This window comes from Venturia canescens, chromosome 1, assembly GCF_019457755.1.
Source record: "Venturia canescens isolate UGA chromosome 1, ASM1945775v1, whole genome shotgun sequence".
NCBI lineage: Eukaryota > Metazoa > Arthropoda > Insecta > Hymenoptera > Ichneumonidae > Venturia > Venturia canescens.
Genome location: NC_057421.1, coordinates 4,605,466 through 4,630,495, shown reverse-complemented (window position 1 = coordinate 4,630,495; position 25,030 = coordinate 4,605,466). Strand labels below are relative to the sequence as shown.

At 37.9% G+C, this 25,030-nt stretch overlaps 4 protein-coding genes and 1 long non-coding RNA gene across 13 annotated transcripts; 3 read left to right on the top strand and 2 right to left on the bottom strand.

Annotated features, from left to right (window-relative positions):
- Positions 1-1,144: 1,144 nt before the first annotated feature.
- Gcn5 (Gcn5 acetyltransferase) lies at positions 1,145-6,828 on the bottom strand. Of its 5 annotated transcripts, none has more exons than XM_043417238.1 (4): positions 6,689-6,828; positions 3,699-6,125; positions 3,385-3,592; positions 1,145-3,310 (listed from the first exon to the last, which is right to left on the bottom strand). In XM_043417238.1, the coding sequence occupies exons 2-3, from the start codon at positions 5,965-5,967 to the stop codon at positions 3,399-3,401; spliced, it is 2,463 nt and encodes an 820-aa protein (XP_043273173.1). In that variant the 5' UTR covers positions 5,968-6,125; positions 6,689-6,828; the 3' UTR covers positions 1,145-3,310; positions 3,385-3,398. The 5 variants fall into 5 exon arrangements, with proteins under 5 accessions (XP_043273173.1, XP_043273194.1, XP_043273165.1 ...); XM_043417259.1 differs by having other exon boundaries at positions 3,699-6,122; positions 6,689-6,795; XM_043417230.1 differs by having other exon boundaries at positions 6,559-6,786.
- Positions 6,829-7,124: 296 nt separating this feature from the next.
- LOC122415623 (vitellogenin receptor-like) lies at positions 7,125-11,375 on the top strand. 2 transcript variants are annotated; one of them, XM_043427920.1, is made up of 5 exons: positions 7,125-7,218; positions 7,345-7,415; positions 8,470-8,548; positions 8,978-9,229; positions 9,498-11,375. In XM_043427920.1, the coding sequence occupies exons 3-5, from the start codon at positions 8,470-8,472 to the stop codon at positions 11,024-11,026; spliced, it is 1,860 nt and encodes a 619-aa protein (XP_043283855.1). In that variant the 5' UTR covers positions 7,125-7,218; positions 7,345-7,415; the 3' UTR covers positions 11,027-11,375. The 2 variants fall into 2 exon arrangements, with proteins under 2 accessions (XP_043283855.1, XP_043283845.1); XM_043427910.1 differs by lacking the exon at positions 7,125-7,218 and having other exon boundaries at positions 7,243-7,415.
- Positions 11,376-11,699: 324 nt separating this feature from the next.
- On the top strand, positions 11,700-16,283 carry LOC122412653 (vitellogenin receptor-like). 4 transcript variants are annotated; one of them, XM_043422371.1, is made up of 4 exons: positions 11,700-12,185; positions 13,116-13,191; positions 13,554-13,781; positions 14,362-16,283. In XM_043422371.1, exons 2-4 carry the CDS (start codon positions 13,116-13,118, stop codon positions 15,885-15,887), a joined length of 1,830 nt encoding a protein of 609 aa, XP_043278306.1. In that variant the 5' UTR covers positions 11,700-12,185; the 3' UTR covers positions 15,888-16,283. The 4 variants fall into 4 exon arrangements, with proteins under 4 accessions (XP_043278306.1, XP_043278314.1, XP_043278324.1 ...); XM_043422379.1 differs by having other exon boundaries at positions 12,121-12,185; positions 13,108-13,191; XM_043422389.1 differs by lacking the exon at positions 11,700-12,185 and adding an exon at positions 12,540-12,667.
- LOC122412677 (uncharacterized) lies at positions 12,395-23,431 on the bottom strand. The gene is made up of 3 exons (XR_006261417.1): positions 23,297-23,431; positions 20,165-20,364; positions 12,395-12,548 (listed from the first exon to the last, which is right to left on the bottom strand). It is a non-coding gene; the product is annotated as an uncharacterized lncRNA (long non-coding RNA).
- Positions 17,641-21,414, top strand: LOC122412670 (vitellogenin receptor-like). Its single transcript, XM_043422408.1, has 4 exons — positions 17,641-17,774; positions 18,706-18,781; positions 19,100-19,318; positions 19,483-21,414. Exons 2-4 carry the CDS (start codon positions 18,706-18,708, stop codon positions 21,006-21,008), a joined length of 1,821 nt encoding a protein of 606 aa, XP_043278343.1. The 5' UTR covers positions 17,641-17,774; the 3' UTR covers positions 21,009-21,414.
- Positions 23,432-25,030: the final 1,599 nt, after the last annotated feature.

The following is a 25,030-nucleotide window of genomic DNA, read 5'->3' as shown; positions in this document are numbered from 1 at the left end:
CACGAAATAATGATTCAGTGAAAAGCACGTTTCCTTGTTATTTAGAAGATAAAATGAACTTACAAAAAATGATAATTTTGAAAAGGAAAATAAAGGAATTTTCAATGAATTGAATTCGAATGAAATTGACTAGACTTTGACACTTGTTGTTTCCTTGCGGTACCTCCGTTCCTCGAGCAATGATGAGCCACTCGAGCAGTACTCTGGCTTTATATCAACTCCCCTCTTCTCCTAACTATAAATGTTCTTGAGCTTATATGGTCAGAGTTTTGCACATGCTCCAGATAGCGACTCAGTCGCATTTTCGTCTTGGTGTTCAACCAAACGCACACTTTTTCTTCTCGAATCAATTTCAAATTCGAAAAACTTGTTTAGACTCTTCTTCGACTGGCATGGTGTCCATAAATGCTTTAATAATTGTAGGGAATCCGAAGCTGAATGAATGTGCTTAATTGGTGATAAAACTGAAGCCATAAATCAGTTGGACTGAAGATTCTGTTTTCTCTGTTGCAGGTTCATACTTTTTCGTGCCTCTTTCTCTTCCTACACTTTTAATGAATTTTCCTCGTTCGGAGACGTCGAAAAAAATGCTCCATTTTCATCCGGCCGTCGTGAGGCTATTAACCGGACGAACACAGGATCCATACAGTGAATGAAGTTTACGAGAACCAGAGCATAAACGCATTTTCTTCTCTCGGGTCCTTCTCTGGCCCACGTCGAGAAATCACATAGCAATTATTAAACGCTTTTTCCTTTTTTTTTTTTTTCTCTTATTTGGATTTGTATTTAAACGAAATTTCGAACGTCAGTCAGAAACCTTTGTAAAGCGTTCATTCACAAAAAATTATATTTTTTTCTACGACGAAGGCTGCAATGTTGGAGTCCAACGAAATGAAGGAAAAAACATTTGTAATTCGCCAATTTTTTATTTCACGAAGTATCGGTGCAGCTTGAAAAACTACGAATTGCAAATTTGGCAGGCAACGACAGCGTTGTTTTTTTTTGCTACCGACAATTATTTGTGCATTTGGAAGAATGCTTTTTGCTCCAATGTCGTTTTTTAAAATCGTGTTTTCTGACCGAAAATTCTGAAGATGAGACTCAAAAAATTTCCAAATTATTCTATAAATTCAATTTTTGAATATTTTGGTTAATCTTTTATTATTTAAATAATAAAACGAAAATCAACACCGATTTAAACTGGTAATTTTTCGGCAAGGTCCTGATTCCGAATGAGAAAAAGGTTGGAAAGAAAAAGTCATAATTTTCGATAAATCTTTAGAAAATAGTGGAGAGCATTAGCAAGGAAGGAAATCGTTGGATCGGAGATCCCTGAATTACCATTTTTGCCGAATGGTTACACACGCGTTCGCGTCCGAGAGAGGACCTTGACCTCGTTGGAAAACTCAGATGGACTATGACATTGTAAATATTTTCATGGTGAACCAGCTTCGCTCTCTCGTTTCATCGAAAAATGGAGTTTCGTTGAACATTTTGTTCCCTAAAAGACGAATCTTATTGAATCGAACCAATGATAGTTTCATTGACGATCGCTTATCCTCATTCGTTATGGCAAATCACCTACCAATTCGACGAATGAGATATCCACTGTTTTCTGCTCTCCCCTATATTTTTACCAATATTTTTTGAATTGTGATAATCTTCAAATATTATTTAGAGTCTTGGTAGCGAGTACAACGGCCAATTTTTTTTTGTTTCCATCTGGTTTATAATTTTTTTCGTTTGTAATTTTTTTGTGATCTTAATTTTTTGCTCACAGTTTGTTTTTGTATTTTTTGTGGTTGTAATTTTTTGCGCCCAATTTTTCTTCTTTTGCAACGTTTTTTGATCGCAATGCGATGTGCTTGGCGACTTCTGCATTCATTTGACAACGTTTTGTTTCTTGAATCGAAAGTCTTACAACCATTGATTTTCATGATTTTACGGATGACTGCCCAGAGGGCACAAGTGTACTCGTCTCTAGTTTTTTTACAGCATTCATCCTGTGTTTCCAATTTTCATCTCATAAAACTGCTGTTTTGCTACTCAGTGCCTTTTTGTCCGACTTAAAATACATTTTTTGTTAAAACACGTGCAAAGTTTCCAGTTATTTATAGTTTTTCTTCCCAAATTTCTCGAAAAATGTCAGAAAAAGAATTATTTTTAGAAACTATATGAAAAACTGATAATTGCTTGAAGAATACCTTCCTAAACAATTTGTTAGTAATTCTTTTTAATTTTTATCACTAAAAAGTTTCGTCAGGATACAGTGACGTCAAAATTGTCCAAGATTCGAGTTTCACTGCTAGGATTTTGAATTTCGATCCACGAGAATCGGTTTTCAAGAAATTCAAGATTATTCGAGATGGTATATCCACAGCAAAAGATAAAATTATTCGAGTAAGGCGTACGCGAGTGTTCAACCTCGCCTCGAATCGGTTCAATCAGTTGCCAGAATGGAGGTTCTCCATTTTAGTACATGATATCTCGTCGATGCAACGGTGGCAATAAGTCCTGCTAGAAATATCTTGAGAAGTAAAAAAGAGACATAAAGCAAGGTCAATAAGTGTGGCTAATTCGATTGGGGAATTAATTGTGTAAAAAAGAGTAAACGATCTCGTTGGGATAAAAAACGTCGAAGGTTTGAATGGCTCGAACTCGTTGGCCAGATATTTTCTTGTTGAACGAAACCCCCGTGTGCTGGCGCTCGAAAGCTGAAACTTGGGAGGGAAAACTTGGAATGCTCACGCACATGGACGAAGAGAGCTTCGATCGCTCTCTTACCAGCGTCTGGTCCTCGGTGGGATCCGCTCTTCCGTAGACTAAACACGAGCGAGATCCACAAGAATCGTTATAATCGCCGTATTACATACGTTAATTAACTGTTTGGCTAATTGCATTAATTAGGCTGTAAAGTGGTGCCTACTCCACTTCCCGGTATTCCTTACGGAATTCTCCACAAACTCGTACATTTTTATGCTCTTCTTCCAACTATTTTACGTCTAAACCCTTTGCGACATTGAGAAATTATTGATATATAGCGTCCCGTGATGAACGCTCGTAATTATTGCTCCGGTTACGAGGTTGCGACATATTATTTGTACCGAGAACTCAAAATTGAGTCGCTAATCGCGGTTTGAAATTTTTCTCCAACTTTTCAATTTCAATGAATTGTTGATCGGTTAACACTTTAAGATCCCGATCATTTCTTGAAACGAATTCAAAATACGTGAATTTCTCCGAAATTATAAATTTATAACGCCAACATCCAAGCTCGCTGTTCCTGAATTCAACGAGACCAGTCGAAACTCTACAAGAACGAATAATTGTTTGTAATAAACTTCTGTTTAACGGAAGAGTGTTTATTATCATAGTTATTCGTACTGTTGCAGTAAATTCTATTTGTCCCACAATCCAATCTCTTTCATCCTCGTTTGAAAATACTTTTCCAGAGCATTGGCGCATCTGTAATACTCGGTGTCGGGACTGTTGTACAATCGACAGTTCGTAAATATTCTTGTCATGTCGGCAATAAATAATCTCCGGGTTACGTAGTATCGAGCTTTCAAACGATCGGTCATAGTTTTGAGATCTGCAGAAAAAAAACAAACGTAAGTTTAGTAGCTGGCCATGAAATTCGAGGGTAAAATATTTGCAAAGCTAATGAACGTTAGTGACAAACTGAAGTGTAAAATTACCCATGGGATATTTGATGTGGTCGTAATAATCAGGCACGTCATTTTTGTCAACGGGTTTGAGGAAGGGCCACGCGGTGCTGTGATTCTTGACGCTGTTGAGAACGTTTTTGAGGGCGTTGTACAGGGAGTCGGTAATATCGAGGCAGGCTTCCATGGGCTCGGGGCCTTGAGTCCCTTTGGCGACGCCTCTCGTTCTCGTTTGCGAATAGCTTTTCCACCCGGTCTCCCGAATTCCGGGAATAGATTCGACGGGTATGCCTCGTACGCCCTCTTTGAAGCAGGTGAGACCGGGATGAACTTTTTGTATCTCCTGCTGTCTCTGCTGAATGAGTTTCTTGATTATTTCCTTTTGCTTTCTGATAACCGCGGTGAATTCGGTGTAGACGATCCTGGCGTTGAATTCGCAGTGCATGAGGGTCGCGCCCTCGTATTCTTTGATGTAGCCCTGGTACATGGCGCGTGGTAATTTGATGTCTTTGGTAAATCCTTGCTTTTTGAAGTAACCGATCGCAAACTCGTCGGCGAAGGTTAAAAAGTGGAGCATGCTGTTTTTGATGTGATAATCCTTGAGCATGTTCATCATATGGGTCCCGTAACCTTTGACTTGCTCTTGACTGGTGAGCGCGCAGAAAACTATTTCGGTGAAGCCCTGGGTCGGAAACATCCGGAAGCAAATGCCACCGATCGGGCGACCGTCTTTGATGAGGGCGAGGGTTTTGTGCTTCGGATCGAATATCAATTGGGAGATATATTCTTTTGGCATTCTAGGCAATTGATGACTGAAGACGTTGTGAAGACCGATTAGCCAGAGCATCGTTTGCTTCGTTACCGGTTGAGTCAGGCTGTTTCCGATCAAATAAAACTCTATGATTTTGCGACTTTCCTCGAGCTTAGCGGTTTCGTCACGCGGTGCGTTGGGAGGAAAGACCGCGTCGGGTCCGCACATGTAATTGGGATCGTTTATAGTCGCAACTATCTCGGCTACGGTTTCCTCCGGCAAGTCCTCGAAAGCTTCTTCGTTTTTTCGCCTCTTAGCTTCGGTCTTACCCTCGCTGTGAGACCTCTTCTCGTGAATCTTCTTCATACCCGGGCTGATGTTTATCGTCGTGAAATTGTCTTTGTCGTTGGGAGTGACGGTGACTTTTTCAAATTCACCGGTTGCGACGCCCCGCGATCGGGCCAAACTGCCCTTGGACTCGAGCGCGACTTGCAAATGCGGTGGTGGCACTTGCTTGAACTCTGGATCCCATATCGGCGAATTGTCTGAATATATTTCGACCTCGAGCATGGAAAGAAATTTGGGGAAATGCGTTAATACCAGAACTCGCTTCTCCGGTGACATACGGTCTCGCTCTCCGTGACATTTGTCCATCAGTTGACGGCAGACCGATTTGAACACGGCCTGAAGCATCGTACGACCGAACACCAGGGTCGTGTCGTAGTGAGGCAGAGAATCGCAGAAAGCTGGAACGTGACAAAAGACGAGCCACCTCGTGTAATTTATTTTGTACGCCGGTGCCTCGTCCGCGTTTACGGTCGTTCGACGAGCGCTCGGAGTCTCAAAATTCCAGTGGTTCAAACAGTGCAAAAACATCTTTGCCAAATCGTACATCGCTTGCCATTCTCTCTGAGACAAATGCCCGAATTTGTAGAGGACGAAATTCGTTATCGCTTTCGCTATACTCGGCCTCTCAAAAGGCGGTTGTCCCAAAGGCCCTTCGATCGTTGGTTTGGTCATTGACAATATGCACTTTCGCAGCAACTTGAACAAATAATAATAGACTTTTTTCGTGTCGCTGTCTTCTTCTCGGTGCATTCCCATGAAAATATTGTCAACGTCAACCACCATTCCCAACAACTTGTTGATCTCGTCGTCCGACTGCGTTGGCAAGTGCGTTATGTGATTTTCCAGAACGTGAGTACAACTTCTGCAAGGATCGAAGAAATTTGTGACTGGAAGTTGCAGATCATTCTTAGGGGATTTGGTCAATGGTTGACTATTCTTCCAGCCGTTACATTTGCAATCCTCCACTTGGCAAGCACTGTAATTCGCCAGCTTCAACAATTTTTTTAACTGTGGCCAGTTAAAAACTTGCTGCTTTCTTTGTTGGATTCGCTGAAGATTGTTCTGTCGACTCGCTTGATCTGTGCTCCTCGGAGAATTTGATTCCGCATTTCCCGGGATATTCTGTGACATGCTTGTCACCGAATGACCGGCTTCGTCCATGGTTGAATTTCCCATCCCTCGAGTCAGTTCATCCGTCGACATTTTCCACACCTTTCAACACTGGTTTATAGGTTATTTGTTGAATCAATAGCTTCTATTATCTGTTTGTGTCATTTTGACTTTTTGGAGTCGAATTAGTGTTTTGCAGATGGAACATAGCGTCAAAATAAACGAAATGTTGCACGGATTTCCGATTCCTTCTGCAATAAATGGAAAATTATTGATTTTTCAAGTGTTTAAACAACCTCAAAATCGAGTATTTTGTACGGAATCTATAGCTCACTTTTAGTTTTAGGCTGTTGTTTATTTTGTAGCAGGTACTTTAGAGGTTATGTAAGAAGGCACGAAATCATTGATGTTGTAATTCATCAATGAGCGATTTCAGCGAGATTAGGTTCATTCAAGTTCGATTCAAATAAATAAACAATCTTTTACTTGATTCAAATGGTACATTTGCTTGAAGGTTTGATGAGTATTTTTAAAATCAAATATCGAATGTAGTTTCAAAGAATATACTCCTTATTGATAAACATCAGTAAAACATTCGAATGAAGTAATAAAAATATTTGAATTTATTGTTTCGTTAACACGAATGTCAAACCTCTGTCAATGTTTACTTCATGATTTATTTACCTTTTGACAGACAACAATTATGGTCAGCGGAGTGATGACTTATTACCAATGATTTTAGTGAAAATCCGTGAGTCACCTTGATACGATTTTATCACAGCAGTAAACTATTAGTTATTTACACTAAACTTACGTATATAAATTTGCTTATCCAAATATTTTACAATGAACATCTGACGAATCACTATGATCGTTCAGCCACAATTAAGTAATTCTGACGAATGAAGCTCTTCGTCAGTAAGTCACTTAAGTCAGTAATGTTCAACGTTCGAGAAATAACCGCAAGGATCGCTCACTGTCACGCAATTGTGGTTTCGCCGGTAACTTCCACGAACTTAACCCCAAAATTTTGGATTTTTGATTTTGTTTTAATTTCGTCTATGGTGCTCTTGATCTATCAAAACGATGCTCTAACAATCACCAACAAAAGCCTGACAATCGGCAAAACTGACAAAAGTTGAAATTCCAAATCCAGTCCACCAAGTTCACGAAGGCTGGAAATGTATTTCTTGGGGATGGAGTTGGATGGTCTGTAACATCGTAACATGTATATGTATTATTAGACCGCGGACCGCGTACCGCGTTTGAGTACCGTTCACTCCATTCGCACAATTCGAATCGCGCTCTTCAGCGGTAAAAATCCTGCTGCACGTTTTATTCCGAGTAGGTTGATATTTGAAAGAAAATATGAGTTACACGCTATTCTCGTTTTATTAGAGAACAAGGTGTATCTTTTATTTTTCTCAAAAAATCAAGGATGTCCGAGTAAAACGTGTAACCATTTTGCAGCTATCTCTCTCGCACTCACGCAAGCACCACGCAAGTGATAGATCGCCTTAAATCTGACAACATATTTTGAGGTAAATATTTGACGATTAACATTTTGATAAATAAAAATGTATTCAATACTTTTTGCTGTTACGAATTTCTTGGCATGTTTTTCTCGTTAATTGTATGTAAACATGATCAGAGATCGGGAACAAGTCTCAACACGTACTATTATATTGCGTCTCATAATTATTGCACGAAATCCTATACTTCACTCGTACGGTATTCTTTTTATGGCTAATACGTTATATATTTACACACATATTTCTTCCCATCATAAAGGAATAATTTCTGGAAAAGACGGAAAATTTTTTTGTTCTTTCAAACTCATCATTCGTAATATATTTACCTTTTTTACGACTCTATTCTTTTTTATAGATATTCTCGTTCTTTTTAATCTGGGAGTTATGCGCCCACGGCGATGGCGCATGAGTTTCAGTTTGTTATGATGTCATGGGTGTTTTACGTCGCCGAAAATATTGCACTGATTTTATCGTTTCATATTTGGCTTATGTGATTCACGTCGATTTTACAGTCATATTTTTGTATAAAAAAAATACGAATCTAATTGAAAAACACGAAGAATATGAAAATCGTCAATTCAATTTATCGAATGAAACATATTAAAGTAAATAAAGAGAACGAATCAATAGATAATGATGATAACACGTATTGAAAGGAAAGATAAAAAATTAATGAATTTATTGACCTTTATTTAATAATAAAATGTTATAAAATTACATGTAAAAATTGTTTTTCCAATGGGAAAAACCATAATATGGACAGGCAGAGCTATCAATATACTTGTCCCGAGTATTCTCGAGTCTACTCCGGGGTAACTGAAAATAATAAATTAATAAAAATAATAATTAAAAAAAATAAAATAATAAAAACAATAACAAAAAAAATCAACTAATGATAAAAAAATGAAAACGGATCGAAACCAACGGAAAAAATGATACGAAAATTTGCTAAAATAATTTTCACGAACAATGTTTACAAATTTTGAAAAAAAAAAAAAAAATTATCGATGCTTTTTCGAAAATTGATTTTCATGCGTTATTAAAAATACGTTTAATGTTTCAGATGAGGTTTTCACGATACACGATTTCAATATGGGCGTGTATGGTATTCATCATCACTGGAATCGAAGCATTTTCCTGTGGTAAGATGCATAATAATTGATTTCAGCGGGTTTTGAGGCTGCTGATTTAATTTCTGAGCTCGTTTTCGACTTTGTCAGCCGAAAAGTATTTTTATCAAAATTCCTCAATAAATCATCAGAAACGATTTCACATTTCGAATTTTGCATAAAGTTCCATTCGATGTATAGAGCATCTCCAAAGTTGGTTGTGTGCCAATTCTTTTCAGAATAATAGAAAGAGTTTTCATTCGTTTTTTATGCACATTGATTAAATAATTAAAATCTTTGGCTTTTTCTAGTTCGAGAATTTTTCGGTGATTGGTTCATTTGTGACGTGAAGATATCCAACGCTGCAAAAAATTAGTATTGAGGACCTTGAAAATGCTCTCTATTTCTCCCTATAACACTTCATAGTTTTCATCTTATTGACGATGTAAATTTTTCATACAGATATCAAAGGTGGGCAAGCCACGTTGTTCTACTCTTTAGGATCAGAGCTCCGTGAGTACTGCCTGAAAGAACAAAGAGACGAGCTAATCGTACATTGTTCACCGAGACGAGCCATAAAAGTTGGGATGCCTGCCGATCCAAATTTTATTTATTGGTTGAACGTAGACATCAGAACGCAGATGTTAATGCGGACTCGTAATGATACCTCTGATCGTAATGTACCGACGTCCCGTGATGTCATTGCAGACAAGGGTAACCAATTTTTTATTGACAAACTGATGAAGTTTTCGAAAGTTTTGTACGCATCTCGGTACTGAAAGAAACTTACTAGTGTAGCACACTCTCATGTCTATTGTTTAATATCAAGTTTTATTACTATGCTGATGGATTATTTTTGCTCATATTCCAATAATATACTACACTGATAAGTCTCTTTCAGTACCGAGAAGCTTGGCCGAATCGGTCTCTCCTTGTCAGTGTAAATTTGTTAGGATTTAATCTTAAATTGTTTATTCTCTAGGTCTCGTCACACCCGAAGAATTGGCAGTTGATTGGGTAACGGGAAATATATATTTCATGGATAGTTCCGAGAAGTACATGGGTGTTTGCACAGACGATGGATCGTATGTCATAAAAATATTAAACCGTACTACGGATGCGCCAGGTGGTTTAGTTCTCAATCCGAAGAAAGGAGAAATGTTCTGGAGCGATTATGGAGAAAATCCTGCCATATGGCAAGCTGGAATGGACGGGAGTGAGCGAAAAACTATCCTGACGGAAGATCTTGGCTGGCCAAAAGATTTGGCAATAGATTATACGGAGGAGCGTTTGTACTGGATCGATTCGAAATTAAAGACCGTGGAATCGATGAGTCTCGATGGAACAGACCGTCAACGCTTGTTACAAAAGACGGGCAAGCGACTTCACTCGATAGCGATATTTAGGGATAAATTGTATTGGAGCGATTGGGAGAAGAACACAATTGAATCAATGGACCTTGCCACCGGTGATAATCGCAAAGTAATCGTCAAAGCATCGAAGCTCATCTACGATATAGAAATTCATGACTCTTCGTTGAAACCGACATTGCCAAATCCTTGCGAAAATGCCCATTGCTCTCAAATTTGTCTTCTCGCTCCAAATAGTGGGTACAGTTGTGCCTGCGAAGCCGGATACGTGTTGGACTCGGATCTACGTACCTGCAGTCCGATAAACGACACTCCGTGTCTAGTAATTGCTGCAGGAGAGAAAATCATCCACTATCATGAAGAACGTTCCGAGAAATCCCAATTCAAAGAGATTTTAATGCCAATACGAATGACTCAAATCGCTTACGATCGAAAAACTGGAATTCTAGTCGCAGACGATGAGTACACCCATTCTCTGTATAAATTCGATCCTGAAGGTAATGGAATGCGAAAGTTGAAACGTGTCAACAGCGAGTATCTTCGTGACATCCACATCCAACCCGGGTATCCTATTATTTTTTGGTCCGCTTCTGGTCTTCACCAAATTCATACATGTACAGCCTCTATGGGAATGTGGGGTACATACTCCGTTGAAGATGAACCGTTCGAAATTCTATCTATTCCTGGAGTGGAAGAATTCTTCGTCGTTTTCAAAACTCGATATTCCGGATTTCACATCGATTGGCTGACGCTTCACGAACCTAAGAATTCAAAAATTATAATACCCAAAGTGTTGGGCAGCAAAGTATCGCTTGCTTATGACGAACACTCTATGAGACTGTACTTTGCAGAAGAGAGAGATGGGACGATCGAGTCTATTTCTGTTAGAAATATCGTGTGTGGCAAGAACGACATTGATAGAAAAATGTTGCGTGCGGATGTTGGAAGCCCGGTGAGCCTCGCCGTTCTAAATGGCAAACTCTATTGGACCAACCGTGATTCGAACGTCTTAAACTGGGTGGTCTTGGATGATGATAATCTTGAGATTCAAGCCACGGTTCTTCCGACGCGAGAGTATTCCGGGATCCTGGATCTCGTGACAGTTGGGAACCGTACTTTACCCAATGATATATCTTGCTAAAATGATCTTTATTACCGAGGAACTTACGTCGAATGCTCTTATGGAGAGCTGTGACACCGGCTTGATGCCAGGGATTGAAAGAAAAACCGGAGCTCAAGCCCTATCGCATTATTGTATACTCGAGTTTTGTACTTTTACTCCTGAACAGAAATGCTGTGATATATTATCTTCTGGGATCTTCCGCTACTGTAATGATTGCTCCAAAAACCAGTTTTTAGATTTTTATACGTAATAGCGAGTATGTTCCTTAACCATTAGGAGATTAACTGACCCGGAGTTCTGTTCAAACATTGAAATAAATCATTATTTTAGTAATTTTACAAAATAAATACTGAAATATAAAAAATGATTGGAAGATTTGCACCCGTTTTGTCGTCGATTCTGTGGCAAGATCCGAGAACCGAAAAACTGCTTGGGTACGTTTGAATTTTGAAAATCGTCTGTTATCGTAGTCTTTCTGAAAAACCAATCAACACATCCTGACTTAATATTATAAGTGCGAAAGTCTTTGTTCTTTCTTCGTGCTCTAACTAAGCAACCAATCTACTTGATTTTTGGCACAGAGTTATTAAAGGACGGAGAGTAACTACTTTTGGTCCTGAAAAAAAATCAAATTTCCAAGATTGGTTTACAGGAACATTCGTATTTTTACGAATGTCGGCGTCTTATTCCTCTCGGCAAAGTTTTTCAAATTACCACACGAGCGAAGTCGCGGGTAAAAGCTAGTGGTGAAATAATATCATAGTTAGGATTTTCAACTCGGCTGTGACATTTTTTCAATGTTTCTAATGGTAGCGTGAATGAATTTTCACTGTGCAACACCAGGTCAAGCTCACGCTTCAGATTTCGCAACGAAATGCACTTGAAAAATACTTGCAAATTTTAAAAATTCAAATTTTGAAAATTTTCATTACATTTTTAAGCACCATTCAGCTGTTTGCTCATATAGAGTCGCCCATTCTCAGAATCGAGGTGATAACAACCTTTCTTGTACGATCCTCTTTGTCATCCTTGAACAAAATGTTTCCCGTTATCGAGAACGAAGTGAAGCTGCGTTTCAAAGTAGCTAGTAGTCATGTGCGCACTTCTGGTGGCTCGTAACGCGGTGCAGGCTGGACGATAGACAAACACGTTCACAATCAACGCAATTCGTTTCGAGGTAAGTATTGAGTGATCCAAAGTTTCATAAATGGAAAATTTTAATATTAAATTTACATTTTATGCAATATTTCACTTTGTTGATCAAAAATCGTTATTTTGTCGCGTACCTGACATATTATTATTATTTATGAACATTTACCTTCCACTATCAGTTGAAAGACCACAAAAATTCGACGATATCTTGGAGCCGTATCATTGTCAGATTTTTATTGTGCGGCTTTTTTCTATCTTCATGCCTGTCTCGTTCCTCGTTATCCGTTTTGAAGCGATTAATTTATAATAAATGTGAGTTTATGGATTGGTCTGCAGAGCGAGAGATATTCGACTGCGTTCCACTTTCGATTGATCGATCGTTTCATCTCTATTATGAAAAAATTATATTCTGGTTTAAAAAGTTATTAAGACTTCTTGGAAATATGATTTTTTATAAATCCATCGAGTCGAGTGTCACGTCAAAGCCATGAAAGCAACCATTTCAAAGTATAATTGAATAATACAAAAACTTTTATTTATTTTTAATTATTCATTCTCTGTACTAGTGAATTCCTCGTTCGGTTGTTTGAAAAAATTACAGAGCTCTGTTCGAAGGAAGGTCTTCGATCGTGAGTTAAAGTAATTAAAGTATTTTAAAACTTAAAAAAAAAAAAAAAAAAAAAAAAATAAACTGTTCAAATGAAACGATTATAGTTCTGATTAAAAAATCACAGTTGACCAGAAATAAATAAATAAAAATAATAAAATGAACGAAAAATTCTAATAACACATCAGTTTAAAAATTGGAACCTAGAACAAAAATCTTGCTCAAAACCATAGTGTCATTTTATTTTTTCATCTAAATTGTTCATCCAAAAAAAAAATACTCATAAAATATGCTTTCTGTTTAAATCTAGTTCTTCTTCATGGATAATTGAAAATACGAGTGTTTCAGATGTCGTTTATACGATATACGATTTCAATATGGACGTGTTTGCTGCTCATCACTGAAATCGAGGCATATTTCTGTGGTAAGTTGTAAAACATTATCTGGTGATAAAACTTGATGGAGAAACATTCATATTTTTCATTATTGCTTTCACCAAAATTATTACAATGATCTAGAAATTCATTATTTACTGAATTTATTATAATGAAGTTGTCCAATTGAACGGATCGCAGAAGTTCGAGGCTTCCGGATGAATGGCATGTGAAATGTTTCACAAAATTATTTAATGAATTGGTTTATTTTGGATTCATAAATAGACGATGATTTTCGACAGTTATTCCAAACTCGACAAGAAAAAAACTTTAAATTTTCAAATATATTCAAGTTTACAATTATGTTTAAATGGTTTCAATGATATTTGCATGTTTTGTGTGATTGTTAAAGGTGAGGAAGGAATGATTATCTACTCCAACGACACGCAGATTCGTGAGCTTTGTCTTGAGCAACAGCAAAACGAGCTTTTCTTAGAAACTCTGTCAAAACGATTCTTAGGAGTTGCAGCTTCTGCCAATCCACGTGTCGTTTACTGGTCAAGTGTAGACGTGAATAGGCCGACGATAATGCGGACTCGAGAGGGTCCCTTTGTTCCTGAAGATGTCATTGCGGACATTGGTAAATAATTTTCGGCTCCATGCCTAAATAACTTGTTCAAAATAACTTGGTCAAAATAACTTAAAAAAATAATTTTATTCAAAAATAACTTCTACATAAATAACTTCCGCAACAATAACTTTTGCAATAATATTTTTCGTAATAATAACTTGAATATAATAATCATCGCATAATGACCACTGCCGTACTGAATAAATTCTCTCAAACAACGATTATATCTGTCGTATACAACACATTGACACATTATACACACACGTGCACAATAGTATTCTAATAATTCAGAAAAGTTATTATATTCAAGTTATTATTACGAAAGATATTATTGCAAAAGTTATTGTTGCGAAAGTTATTTGTGTAGAAGTTATTTTTGACAAGTTATTTTGACCAATTTATTTTGAACAAGTTATTTAGACGTGTCACGTAATTTTCCATTCAGAACTAATAATAATATCAAAAATTTTGTCTCTATTGGGCTTCAACATCGTGCAGAAATCAAAGAGAGAGCATTGGAATGATCAACCGAAAGAATTTTTTTTTCAAAATTTGTTAAAAATTTGTTTTGGAAATGTTTTTTTTTCAGGTCTCGGCAATCCTGAAAAATTGGCAGTGGATTGGGTTACGGGAAACGTATATTTCATGGATAGTTCTAAAAATCTGATGGGTGTCTGCACAGAAGATGGATCTTGTTGCACATCGATATTGAACTCGACTGCAGTTACGCTGGGTGGTTTGGTACTCGATCCAAAAAGTGGCGACATATTTTGGAGCGACAACGGGGAAAATCCTGCCATATGGCGAGCTGGGATGGACGGCAGTGAGCCGAAAACGTTTCTGTCGGAGGGTCTCGGCCAGCCGAAAGGTTTGGCGATAGATTATTCGAAGGAGCGTTTGTACTGGATCGATTGGAAATCCGAGACCGTCGAATCGGTGAGTCTCGGTGGAAAAGACCGTCAACGCTTGTTACAAACGAAGGGCAAGCGACTTCACTCGATAGCGATATTTAAGGGTAAATTGTATTGGAGCGATTGGGACGCGAATACCCTTGAATCGATGGACCTCGCTACTGGAGCTAATCGCAGCGTTATAGCACGGGGATTCATCAACGGCATGGACATTTACCACTCTTCGCTGAAACCAACATTGCCGAATCCTTGCGAAAACACGAATTGCTCTCAAATTTGCCTTCTCGCTCGAAATAGTGGGTACAGTTGTGCCTGCAAACTCGGACACAGATTGAACTCCGATTTGCACACCTGCAGCCCGATCAACCAAGTCCCACATTTGGCGATCGCTGCGACTAATAGCATCATTCACTATCACGAAGAAATCATCGGGAAAGCTCGAATCGAAGCAACTGTCGTGCCAATACTCATGAGCCGAATTGCCTACAATCGTAAAACCGATAATCTCATCGTTGACGATCAGTACACCAATTTTTTGTACAGTGTCGATCCTGCAAACAGCGAAATTCGTCACTTGACACCGATTAACAGCAAGTACTTTGGCGGCATCGCTGTCAAACCCGAAGGCACTGACATTTTTTCGGCTGCCTCCGGTCTCCGCGAAATTCATCGAATTAGAGAAGACGACACAGGCATATTTTCTTTCCCGGATGAACCACACGAAATTTTGTCTATTCCTGGATTTCAAAAAATCTTTGTCGTTTTCAAAACGGGAGGGTCAAAATTTCGCATTGACTGGGTACAAATAGTCTTACCTGATTTGGAAACTGTTGTAGACACGTTTACGGGGACCAAAGTATCATTAGCTTATGACCTATATTCTTCGAGGCTGTACTTTGCGGAAGAGGAATCTGGAAGCATCCAGTCTATTTCTGTCAAAAACGTCATATGCGATCGAGGAGACCTGGACAGACGATTGTTAGGCAGCAAAGTCGGTAAACCCGTGAGCCTCGCAGTTTCAAATGGTAAACTCTATTGGACCAACCGTGATTCGAATGTTTTGAACTGGATGGATTTGGATGATAGTAATCGAGAGATCAAAAGTACAATGCTTTTGAGGTACGCACCGTCTGGAATATTGGATATCACATCAGTTGGAAATATTACACTTCCAGATAAAATATCTTGTTCGACTGGTTCTTAAAATCAGTTTTTTTTTTTTTTTTTTTTTTTTTAATCACGAAAGATGCACCGATATTGTCAACAAGAATATTGAGGAATTATTATTCGATGCATGTTATGACAGTTGCTTAAAAAATCGACGTGTTGGTTGAACGTTGAGCTTGAGGTGGAGAACGAAATTCTGAGCCGAGCTTTATAATCTACTATAGCTTTTATCCGTGGCTTTGCTCGCGTGGTAATTTGAAAAACTTTGCCAAGAGGAATAAAAAGCTGACCATGAATACAGTGCACTACTTAAGGGATGCTTGTGTAGACAATGTTGTGTGTCTTTCCATTAACTGATAAGACATGTGAATTTCGAGGATTGGAAGGAGAGCGATATCTATTGTAAAAATATGAATATTTTCGTAAATCTTCATTGGGAATTCGATTTTTTTCCAGGACCAAACGTAGCCAATGGCATTCTTCGTGTATTCAAATATTTCTATACTAAAAATCATATTGTTTGGTTGATTTTACAGGACGCGAAGAAAGGACAATTTTACGAATATTCCTGCAAATCTCCCTGGGGAATTTGATTTTTTTTCCAGAACTAAAAGTAGCCTATGTTAGTCTTTGTCCTTTCAACTAAATCTGTGCCAAAAATAAAGTAGATCGGCTGCTTAGTTAGGGCGTGGAGGAAGGACAAACAAACAAACAAACACTTTCGGATTTAGTTAGGATTAGAATTAAGAGATAATCAAGCTGGATTAAATTTTGTTCAAGCAATCGAATGTACCATTACTTTGCACTGTTAGATTGTCCAATAGATGTATTTGTTATAACGACAGCGATGGGTGTGTAGTCAGCACAATTTTGGCAATGTCTCTAGTTAAGCAGTTCCGAACGAGACCCATACCTGGATGGGTGACTACTTAGCATGGGCTGGCACATCAATCACTGAGCTGGAAGTGATTTTTCTGAGTTTCTCATGACTCGTCGCAGTTCCAATTCAGTTACTGTAGACAACACACTGATGGGTCTTACAGGAAGAGGAAGGGAAAAAAGGTCTCGAATTTCAAAAAATCAAGAACATTTACGCAGGAATGATAAAATGGGAAATAAAAAAAAATACAATCATTGTTCAATGGTAAGTAAATTCAACGCTATGCGTATCACACAGAAAGAGGAGAATGCAAAGTAGGGTTGGCACAAGAACGAGACGCTACAAGACCAATGGATTATTACTGGGATGTATTTTAAAAAAAAAAGTCGAGCATGCAAGTTTGACGTCTTGCTGTCTTCTACGAATATGATTTCGAGCAAAAATCTCTTAAAATTGTTATTTACGGATTGATTTTTAATTGAAAAGACATTTGCGAAAGAAGTATTTTAAAAACATTAGGAAAATCCTGAAATTTCCGATTCCGAGGAAGGGCCCCAGAGTGGAGAAAAAATACGGATTTGAATCCGACGCGAGAACTCGCGTTTGCTCTAACAACCATACGAAATTTTGTGTGTTCCTGTACATTCGAGAATTACTGATAAAAAATTCTCCGAAACAATTAGCAACGTAAGTGGGTTTTTGCCACGCATCACCGGATCAAGTTAACAACTCAGAATGCTCTGAATTCCATAAGAAAATGAACTCGAAAAATTCTACCAATCTTGAAAATAAGCATTATATTTTTCAACGATGTTTCATCGTGTAGGGTCGCTCGTGTTGGTAGCTCATGTTCGCCATGAAGACGATAAAGCGTCTATTGACTAGTGCGATCCGCTTCACCACTACTGATAAAAAAATCTTCACCGTCAGGAAGAATGAAGTGAAGCTGCGTTTTGAAACAGTACTCGTGTGCGCACTTCTCATGGCTCACGTCGCAGTGTAGTGTCCGGTCAAGAGTTTACATTTAACGGAATTCATTTCGAGGTAAGTAGCCGTTGATAGAGATTTTAACAAACGGACGAATGATTATTTCCCTTTCCGCTTAATCTTCTCATCATTTACACGCTGAGACTACTACTCCGGCATCTTTTGCTCCAACAATATTTATATACCATTTATCATTATATGTTGCGCAGATTTTTCCGGTAGCTAATACGTGATTAGTGATAAATATTATCTTCCCATTATGAGCCTAAAATTTCTGAAAAAAGCCCAATGAAACTCCGTTCTCTATTCTTTATTATTTTTAGTATTTTTCTTTATCTGCGGCTTCCATTTTCGTAGATAGCAGAAACCCAACCCGTCACCGGGCAATTCGACCCGCATTCTTCGTGTATAGCTATATCTCGAGTAAAATTACACAGCCAGTAGACTTGGTTTGCCTAAATTTTTCTTTTCAATACTTGGCGTCAAGACGCTGTAGAATCTCTAGATGTATACGAGAATAATGCGGGGTCCAACTGCCCGGTGGCGTACTAACACCTTGGCAAGCGGAGTACCTTAGGAAATCAGCACTTTTCATAAGTATCCAAAGCTTCATTTTTTTCGTACTCTGAAATATCGAGTAATCTACTGTAATTTTTTGCAAATTTATGAAAAAAAATTTGAAAAACGATGGTGCCCTAAAAATTTTTGAAATAATTTTTTTATGGTAATTTCAATCCGTCGCACCTTGACTTCTTATTTCAAGTCGTAGATAAAGAAAAAAAATTAATTCTCCAAAAGCTTCTGGTTTTGATATATTTTTTACAAATTTTAATTTTTTTTTGAAATCTCTTTTTTCATCTTTTTTAAAGAATTCCATTTTTATTCCTTTTCGGAAAAAATATGGAAAATTGCAAGAATAAAAAAATATTTCTACATTTTTTAAAGTACCTCGTCTTGCCCCGTATAATTGAAAATACGAATGTTTTAGATGTCGTTTTTACAATACACGATTTCATTATGGACGTGTTTCCTGGTTATTGCTAGAATCGAAGCAAGCGTCTGCGGTAAGATGAACAACTGTATTTATAGTCTTAAAATTTTATTATGAAAAAAATTATAGCCTCCATAATCCATCGTTTTTATAAACATAATTGGCATGATTGATGAAATGATTGATTGTTGGATGTGATGAATTTGCCCAATTTGAAACAAATCCATTGGTTTATTTACTATCATTATATGAGATGAGATAAAAAAACTTGTATTAAATTATCGTTTAAGTTTTGAACGTTAATATTTTTTTTCGAACAAAACCGAACCCTTCGGATTTTCGAATGATCTTTGTTTATAAATATGTTTGAATTTTTCCATAAATTACATAGATGGGAAATGGTCGATTATCTACTCTTTAGAGGACGAGATTCGTCAGCATTGTTTCGAGGCAAACTACGATATACAAATCACGAAAAAATTTTCGGGACGACCCGCAAGAGTTGCGGTGGCTGCCTTTACAAAAACTGTTTATTGGCTGAATATAGAGGCCAACAAAAAGAGGATAATGAAAACTGATGGGTACTCCAATATAGTGATCATAGATGACGGTAATTAATGTTTGTAATGACACCAAATTGATGAAATTATCGAAACTTTTGAACCACCGATATGACTAAACATCCCTGAATAAACTGATAAGTTTTATTCAAATTATCCGCCAATAATGTACAGTTGATAAGATTCGGTACTCGAACTGTTTTTTTTTTTTCAGGCCTTGTCACACCCGAAGAATTGGCGGTGGATTTCGTTACGAGAAACATATATTTCATGGATGTATCTGAAAAGTACATGGGAGTCTGTACAGAAGATGGATCATATTGCACAAAAATATTAAACTCAACTACCGATACACCAGGTGGTTTAGTTCTTAATCCGAAGAAAGGAGAGATGTTCTGGAGCGATTATGGGCAAAATCCTGCCATATGGCAAGCTGGAATGGACGGAAGTGAGGAAAAAACTATTCTGACGGAAAATCTTGGTTGCCCAAAAGGTTTGACAATAGATTATTCGACGGAGCGTTTGTACTGGATCGATTCAAAATTGAAGACCGTGGAATCGATGGATCTTAATGGGAATGATCGTCAACGTCTTTTGCAAACAAAGGACAAGCGACTTCACTCGTTGGCGATATTCAAAGATCAATTATATTGGAGCGATTGGTCGACGAACATAATTGAATCAATAGACCTTGCCACCGGGGGTGATCGCACAATCATCGTCGACGCAACGAAGTTGATCTACGACATGAAAGTTTATGATCCTGAGTTCGAATCAACATTGCCGAATCCTTGCGAAAACGCAAATTGCTCTCAAATTTGTCTTCTCGCCCCAGAAGACAGGTATAGATGTGCCTGCAAACTTGACTACGAATTGAACTCCTCCGATTTGCATACCTGCAGTCCGAAGAACGAGGCACCACATCTGGTGATCGCTGCAGATGATAAAATCATTCACTATTATGAAGGAATCGTCGGGAAAGCTCGAATCAAAAAGATTCCAATGCCAATACACATTAGTCGGATCGCTTACAATTGGAAAACCGGAAATTTGGTCGCCGACGATAAGTTCACCTCTTTTCTATATAGCATCGAACCTGAAAGCAATGAAATTGGACGGTTAACACCTGTGAACAGCAAGTATTTCAGTGGCATCGATATTAATTCCAAAGATAATGAGATTTTTTCGGTTGTTCCGGGTCCTCGTGAGGTTCACCAATTTGCACAAGGCACCACACGTATCTATTCTTTTCCCTATGAACCATACGAAATTTTGTGTATTCCTGGATTTGACAAATTTTTCGTCGTTTTCAAAACGGGAATCTCACAGTTCCGAATTGATTTGATATCACATTCTGATGACCCATACAAATCGATAACTGTTATACCAAAGATCTTGAGTGGGGGAAAAATATCACTAGCTTATGACGAAAATTCTTCGACGTTGTACTTTGCGGAAGAGACATCAGGAAGGATCGAATCTTTTTCTGTTCGAAAGATCGTATGTGATCTGACCTTTGATAGACGAGTGTTAGGTTCGAACGTCGGGAACCCTGTAAGTCTTGCAGTTTTAAATGGTAAACTTTATTGGACCAATGGTAATTCGAATGTTTTGAACTGGATCGATTTGGATGATTATAATCGGGAGATTAAAAGTACGAAGCTTCCGATCTCCAGTTCTTTTAGGATATTAGACATCGCATCAGTTGGAAACACTACACACCGAATATTATCTTGTTGATCGTTGACTAAAGAGCGCATTACAAAACATGCTCAGATTTCCTCAACAGTATCAACCGAAATTCATTTAATGATCCCAGATGTGATCCATTGAGAGATTTATCGCCTTAAATTTAATTTTCTTTAACTATTCAAATGCTTTTTTTTTAACTACAAGCTTATTCAATGAATATAGTCGTGAAACAACTGAGAATAGATGAGAATAGACAGCCTTCGGCAAGACTCATGGCTAGATGGGTGGGGGTCGGGGACTCTTACAGAAACAGAAACATGAAAACCGAAGTGAGGGAAAAAGTGAGGTTGATGCAATGGGATGAGATTGTAAAAGTTCAAAATCATATCTGCACAAATATTAAAATGAAAAATTTCATTTAATTATTCAAAATACAGTCATTATTCAACATTAACGAAGTCATTTCTCATTTTAATTAGTCCAATTTGCTGGATCAACAACATAGGATATCTTGTTCAAATGATCCTTGGCACCGAGGAAATGTTGCAAATGTGGCATATGCCAAGTAGAATTTTTAGAATTTAAAAGGCTTCTGATATATATGAATTGAATATCTTATGAAATATATTGATAAATATCATTAGCTTATGACGAAGAATCAATGAAGTTGTACTGCTCGGATGAAAAAAATGGAAATATATCGTTTTCCGTTAAGGAGGGTGGATCGCAATGATACAATGTTGCCATACTAAACCACGTTAAAAATATGAAGAATTTCAAAATGATAAGAATTTAATAAAATTTCGTAAATGTATTCTTTAAAAATATATAAGACAGTACAAATTTTTTAAGATTTTTCTACCACATAGCTCTCGAGTAATTGAACACTAAAGTTCACGTGTACATTTATACATCTTGTGCATGAGAATTTTGATTTAACGCTCAATTATTCGATAACCACGTGGTAAAAAAATTTGAAAAAATAGTATATTACGACCCTAGGCCCGAAAGTTGGATTTCCTGGCATGTGCTATATGAAGGCCGAGGCGAAGCCGAGGCCTTCATGTCGCACATGCCAGGGCATCTAACATTTGGGCCGTGGGTTGTATACTATTTTTCTTGATCCCGTAGCCGAAAGTACGTTCAATAATTACTAGCAATTGCGAGGAGGGGGGGGGGGGGTGCCCGCCCGACTTTTGCAGGACCGAGGCGAAGCCGAGGTTTTGCTGGTCGGGGCGGGCATTAAAAACATAAACAAAAAGTAAAAAAACACACACAAAATATCACACAATGATACAACAATATTATTAGTACAAATAAATAATTCGTTGATACATGTCTGATTCAAAGTCCCATGATAGTTAACAATTTTTATATATGAATATTTCCCGCTATACTTGACAATTTATATGAATATGTGCTTTCCTATGAACCTAGAATTTGGAAATACAACATTATTCCGGACGACCATATTCATTTTATAAGTTCGGTTACATTATTTTCTGTTTTCGCATCTGAACGAACAAATGTATGTTATTCGTCCGGGTTTATGGCAGTATAGCGCATAACATGAATGATAAAAGCTACGCTATACGCGCCCGCTTGAAGCAAATAATAATGATGCTTGGCAACGAATAAACAAAATCATGGCAACGAATACAGGCTTCACATTCATATATCGAAATGTTAAAGGATCACCGGCCGCAAAAATATCGTCAGAGCACACTGAAGTTAGCCGAGTTAGCCGGCCACGAAAAATGCTCTTCCCGGCCTGAAATGCGGCCGGAAAGTGCGTACTTTCGGCTAGGGGAGCAAGAAAAATGTATTTGTGTACTTGATGCCAAAGAATGTTATCACCAAATTTTATCAAATTCTGATTATTTTGATTTCGTGATTCACCCTCCTTAAAAATGTATGCGAAAAGGAAAACTGTGATGAACAAGTGGTAGGTTCAGCAGTCGGAAATCCTGTGAGCCTCGCAATCACAGATGGTAAACTTTAACCGTTATTCTAATGTGTTTAATTGGATAGTCTTGGATGATTATAAATGAGAAGTCAAAAGTATGAAGCTTCCGTTTTACTTTACTGAGGCATTCGCTATCACACCAATAGCAAAAATTCGACCCCCGAGTAATTTATCTTGTACGATAATTCTTTCTAACGAGTGCATTACCACAGATTCGTCCATTCATCAACAGAAATATTGTCACAAGATTCATTGAAAGATCTGATATGTGATCAATTCAGAGAATTATTGGCTTAAATTTAATTTTCTTTGACTATTCAAATGTTTTTTTTTTTTTTTTTTTTATTGTGAGGTTTTTTAATGAATGTACCCTTGAAGCAACCGAGAGAGGTGTGGGTGTGCGGTGGGCCTGGAAGACTCTCGCCTGACTCTCACAGGAATCAGGAATAGAAACAGGAAATGAAATTTAATTATGAAAAATATACTGTGACGTAACACTCGAACCCCAACCTAACCTCCAAAAACATCGCGACGCGGCGCGATGTTTTGACCGAGCGCGTACAACGACCGGGGAGCCGCGTCACTGCTGGCCGGCGGCGGCCGTACTGGAGGGCAATACAAAGGCCCGATACAAGCGGCGGAGCGCGACACTAGCGGCGCCGCGTATTAAAAACTTGAACTATTATATTTTTTTGTTTTGTTAATTAAAATTCAACGCGATTTCATAAAATATTGTAACTAGACTCAAATGAAGCGGAAAATTATAACGGATCGAAGGAAAATAATAAAAAGATAATTTCTTTTAAAAAAAATTGGTATCAATTCAAATAAAACAAGACGCGTGTTTATGACGCATGCGCGGGTGGAGCGTTGATGGGCTATAGGACGCGTACGTGACTTTTAGCAATTGTAATTATTCGAATCATATTAAAACAACTAACAATGTTAAAAAATGAAGAAAATTAAATAATAACGGATCAAATTGAAGTTTTTGTTGTTGAAAATCGCAATAAGCTGAAATTCATAAAAAGCGGTAGTCCGCGCATCGTATGTTAGCCCGCTCGACCAACGGGCGAGCGTGAATCATGGCAACGGGCCAATCAGAGAAGGCGTTAGAAATGGATGCGCAGAACCGATCCGAAAACCGAAAATTCGGCGTTTGATAATTTTATGGTGGGGACACGGGTATAAGAAGCGCTGCGCGACTCATTCGGCAGGCAGTCCTTCCTCAAAATTCTGACTCGGAACAAAAAGGCTGACCTCAAACATTCTGATTTTGGCAAGCAACCTAACCTATTATCCTAAATTTTTCCTGGATGCCTGGAATCTCGGAGCGATTCGGCGACGTTTCAATCCCAGAGTCCAGGGTCCGCACCTAACCTCTAAACTTTCCAAATTTCCGTTGCACGGGATCTCGGAGCGATTCGGTGACGTTTCAATCCCAGAGCCCGTGGACGGTAAATAACCTAACCTTGCAGATGCTCAGGATCTCGGAGCGATTCGGTGACGTTTCAATCCCAGAGCCTGGGGTTTGTTCCTTAACTTAACCAATTTTTATTTCTTTTTGCTTGCTATAATCAGGGATGATTTTTCTTGTAAATTTGTAAATTCTGTAAAATTCTCTTTTTAAATTCAAGGTTGAAATAAATCGAGTCCGAGTCAAACAAACCCGAAATTTCTGTAAAGTTTGTAAATCTTGTAAATTTTAAATAATTAATAAGGCCGCGGTACGAATTAGAGGTTATATCGCGTCAAACCTATAATAATTTCTTTTATTGTATAAAATCAAAACGCTTTTGAATTTTCGAAACTTTCTTCTTTTTTATAAGCAAAAAATGCGTAAATTAAAAATTGTTCAAATTCGAAACGGCGAGTGAAACAAAATTTCTCCCAATCAGCGAGCGCGATCGCGAATATTTCACGACAACAAATCAAAAACGAATTTATCCTGTGAAATCAATCAAAATTGAATAAATCGGAATTGTTAAATTTTTCAAAATCAAAATTCCGCGTTCTCACGTTTCTTTCATACCTGCTCCTTTTAAAATTAAGGTAGCTCGAACCGACGCGTGGCGGCGTTCAGGCCAGGTCGGCAAGAGCGTTA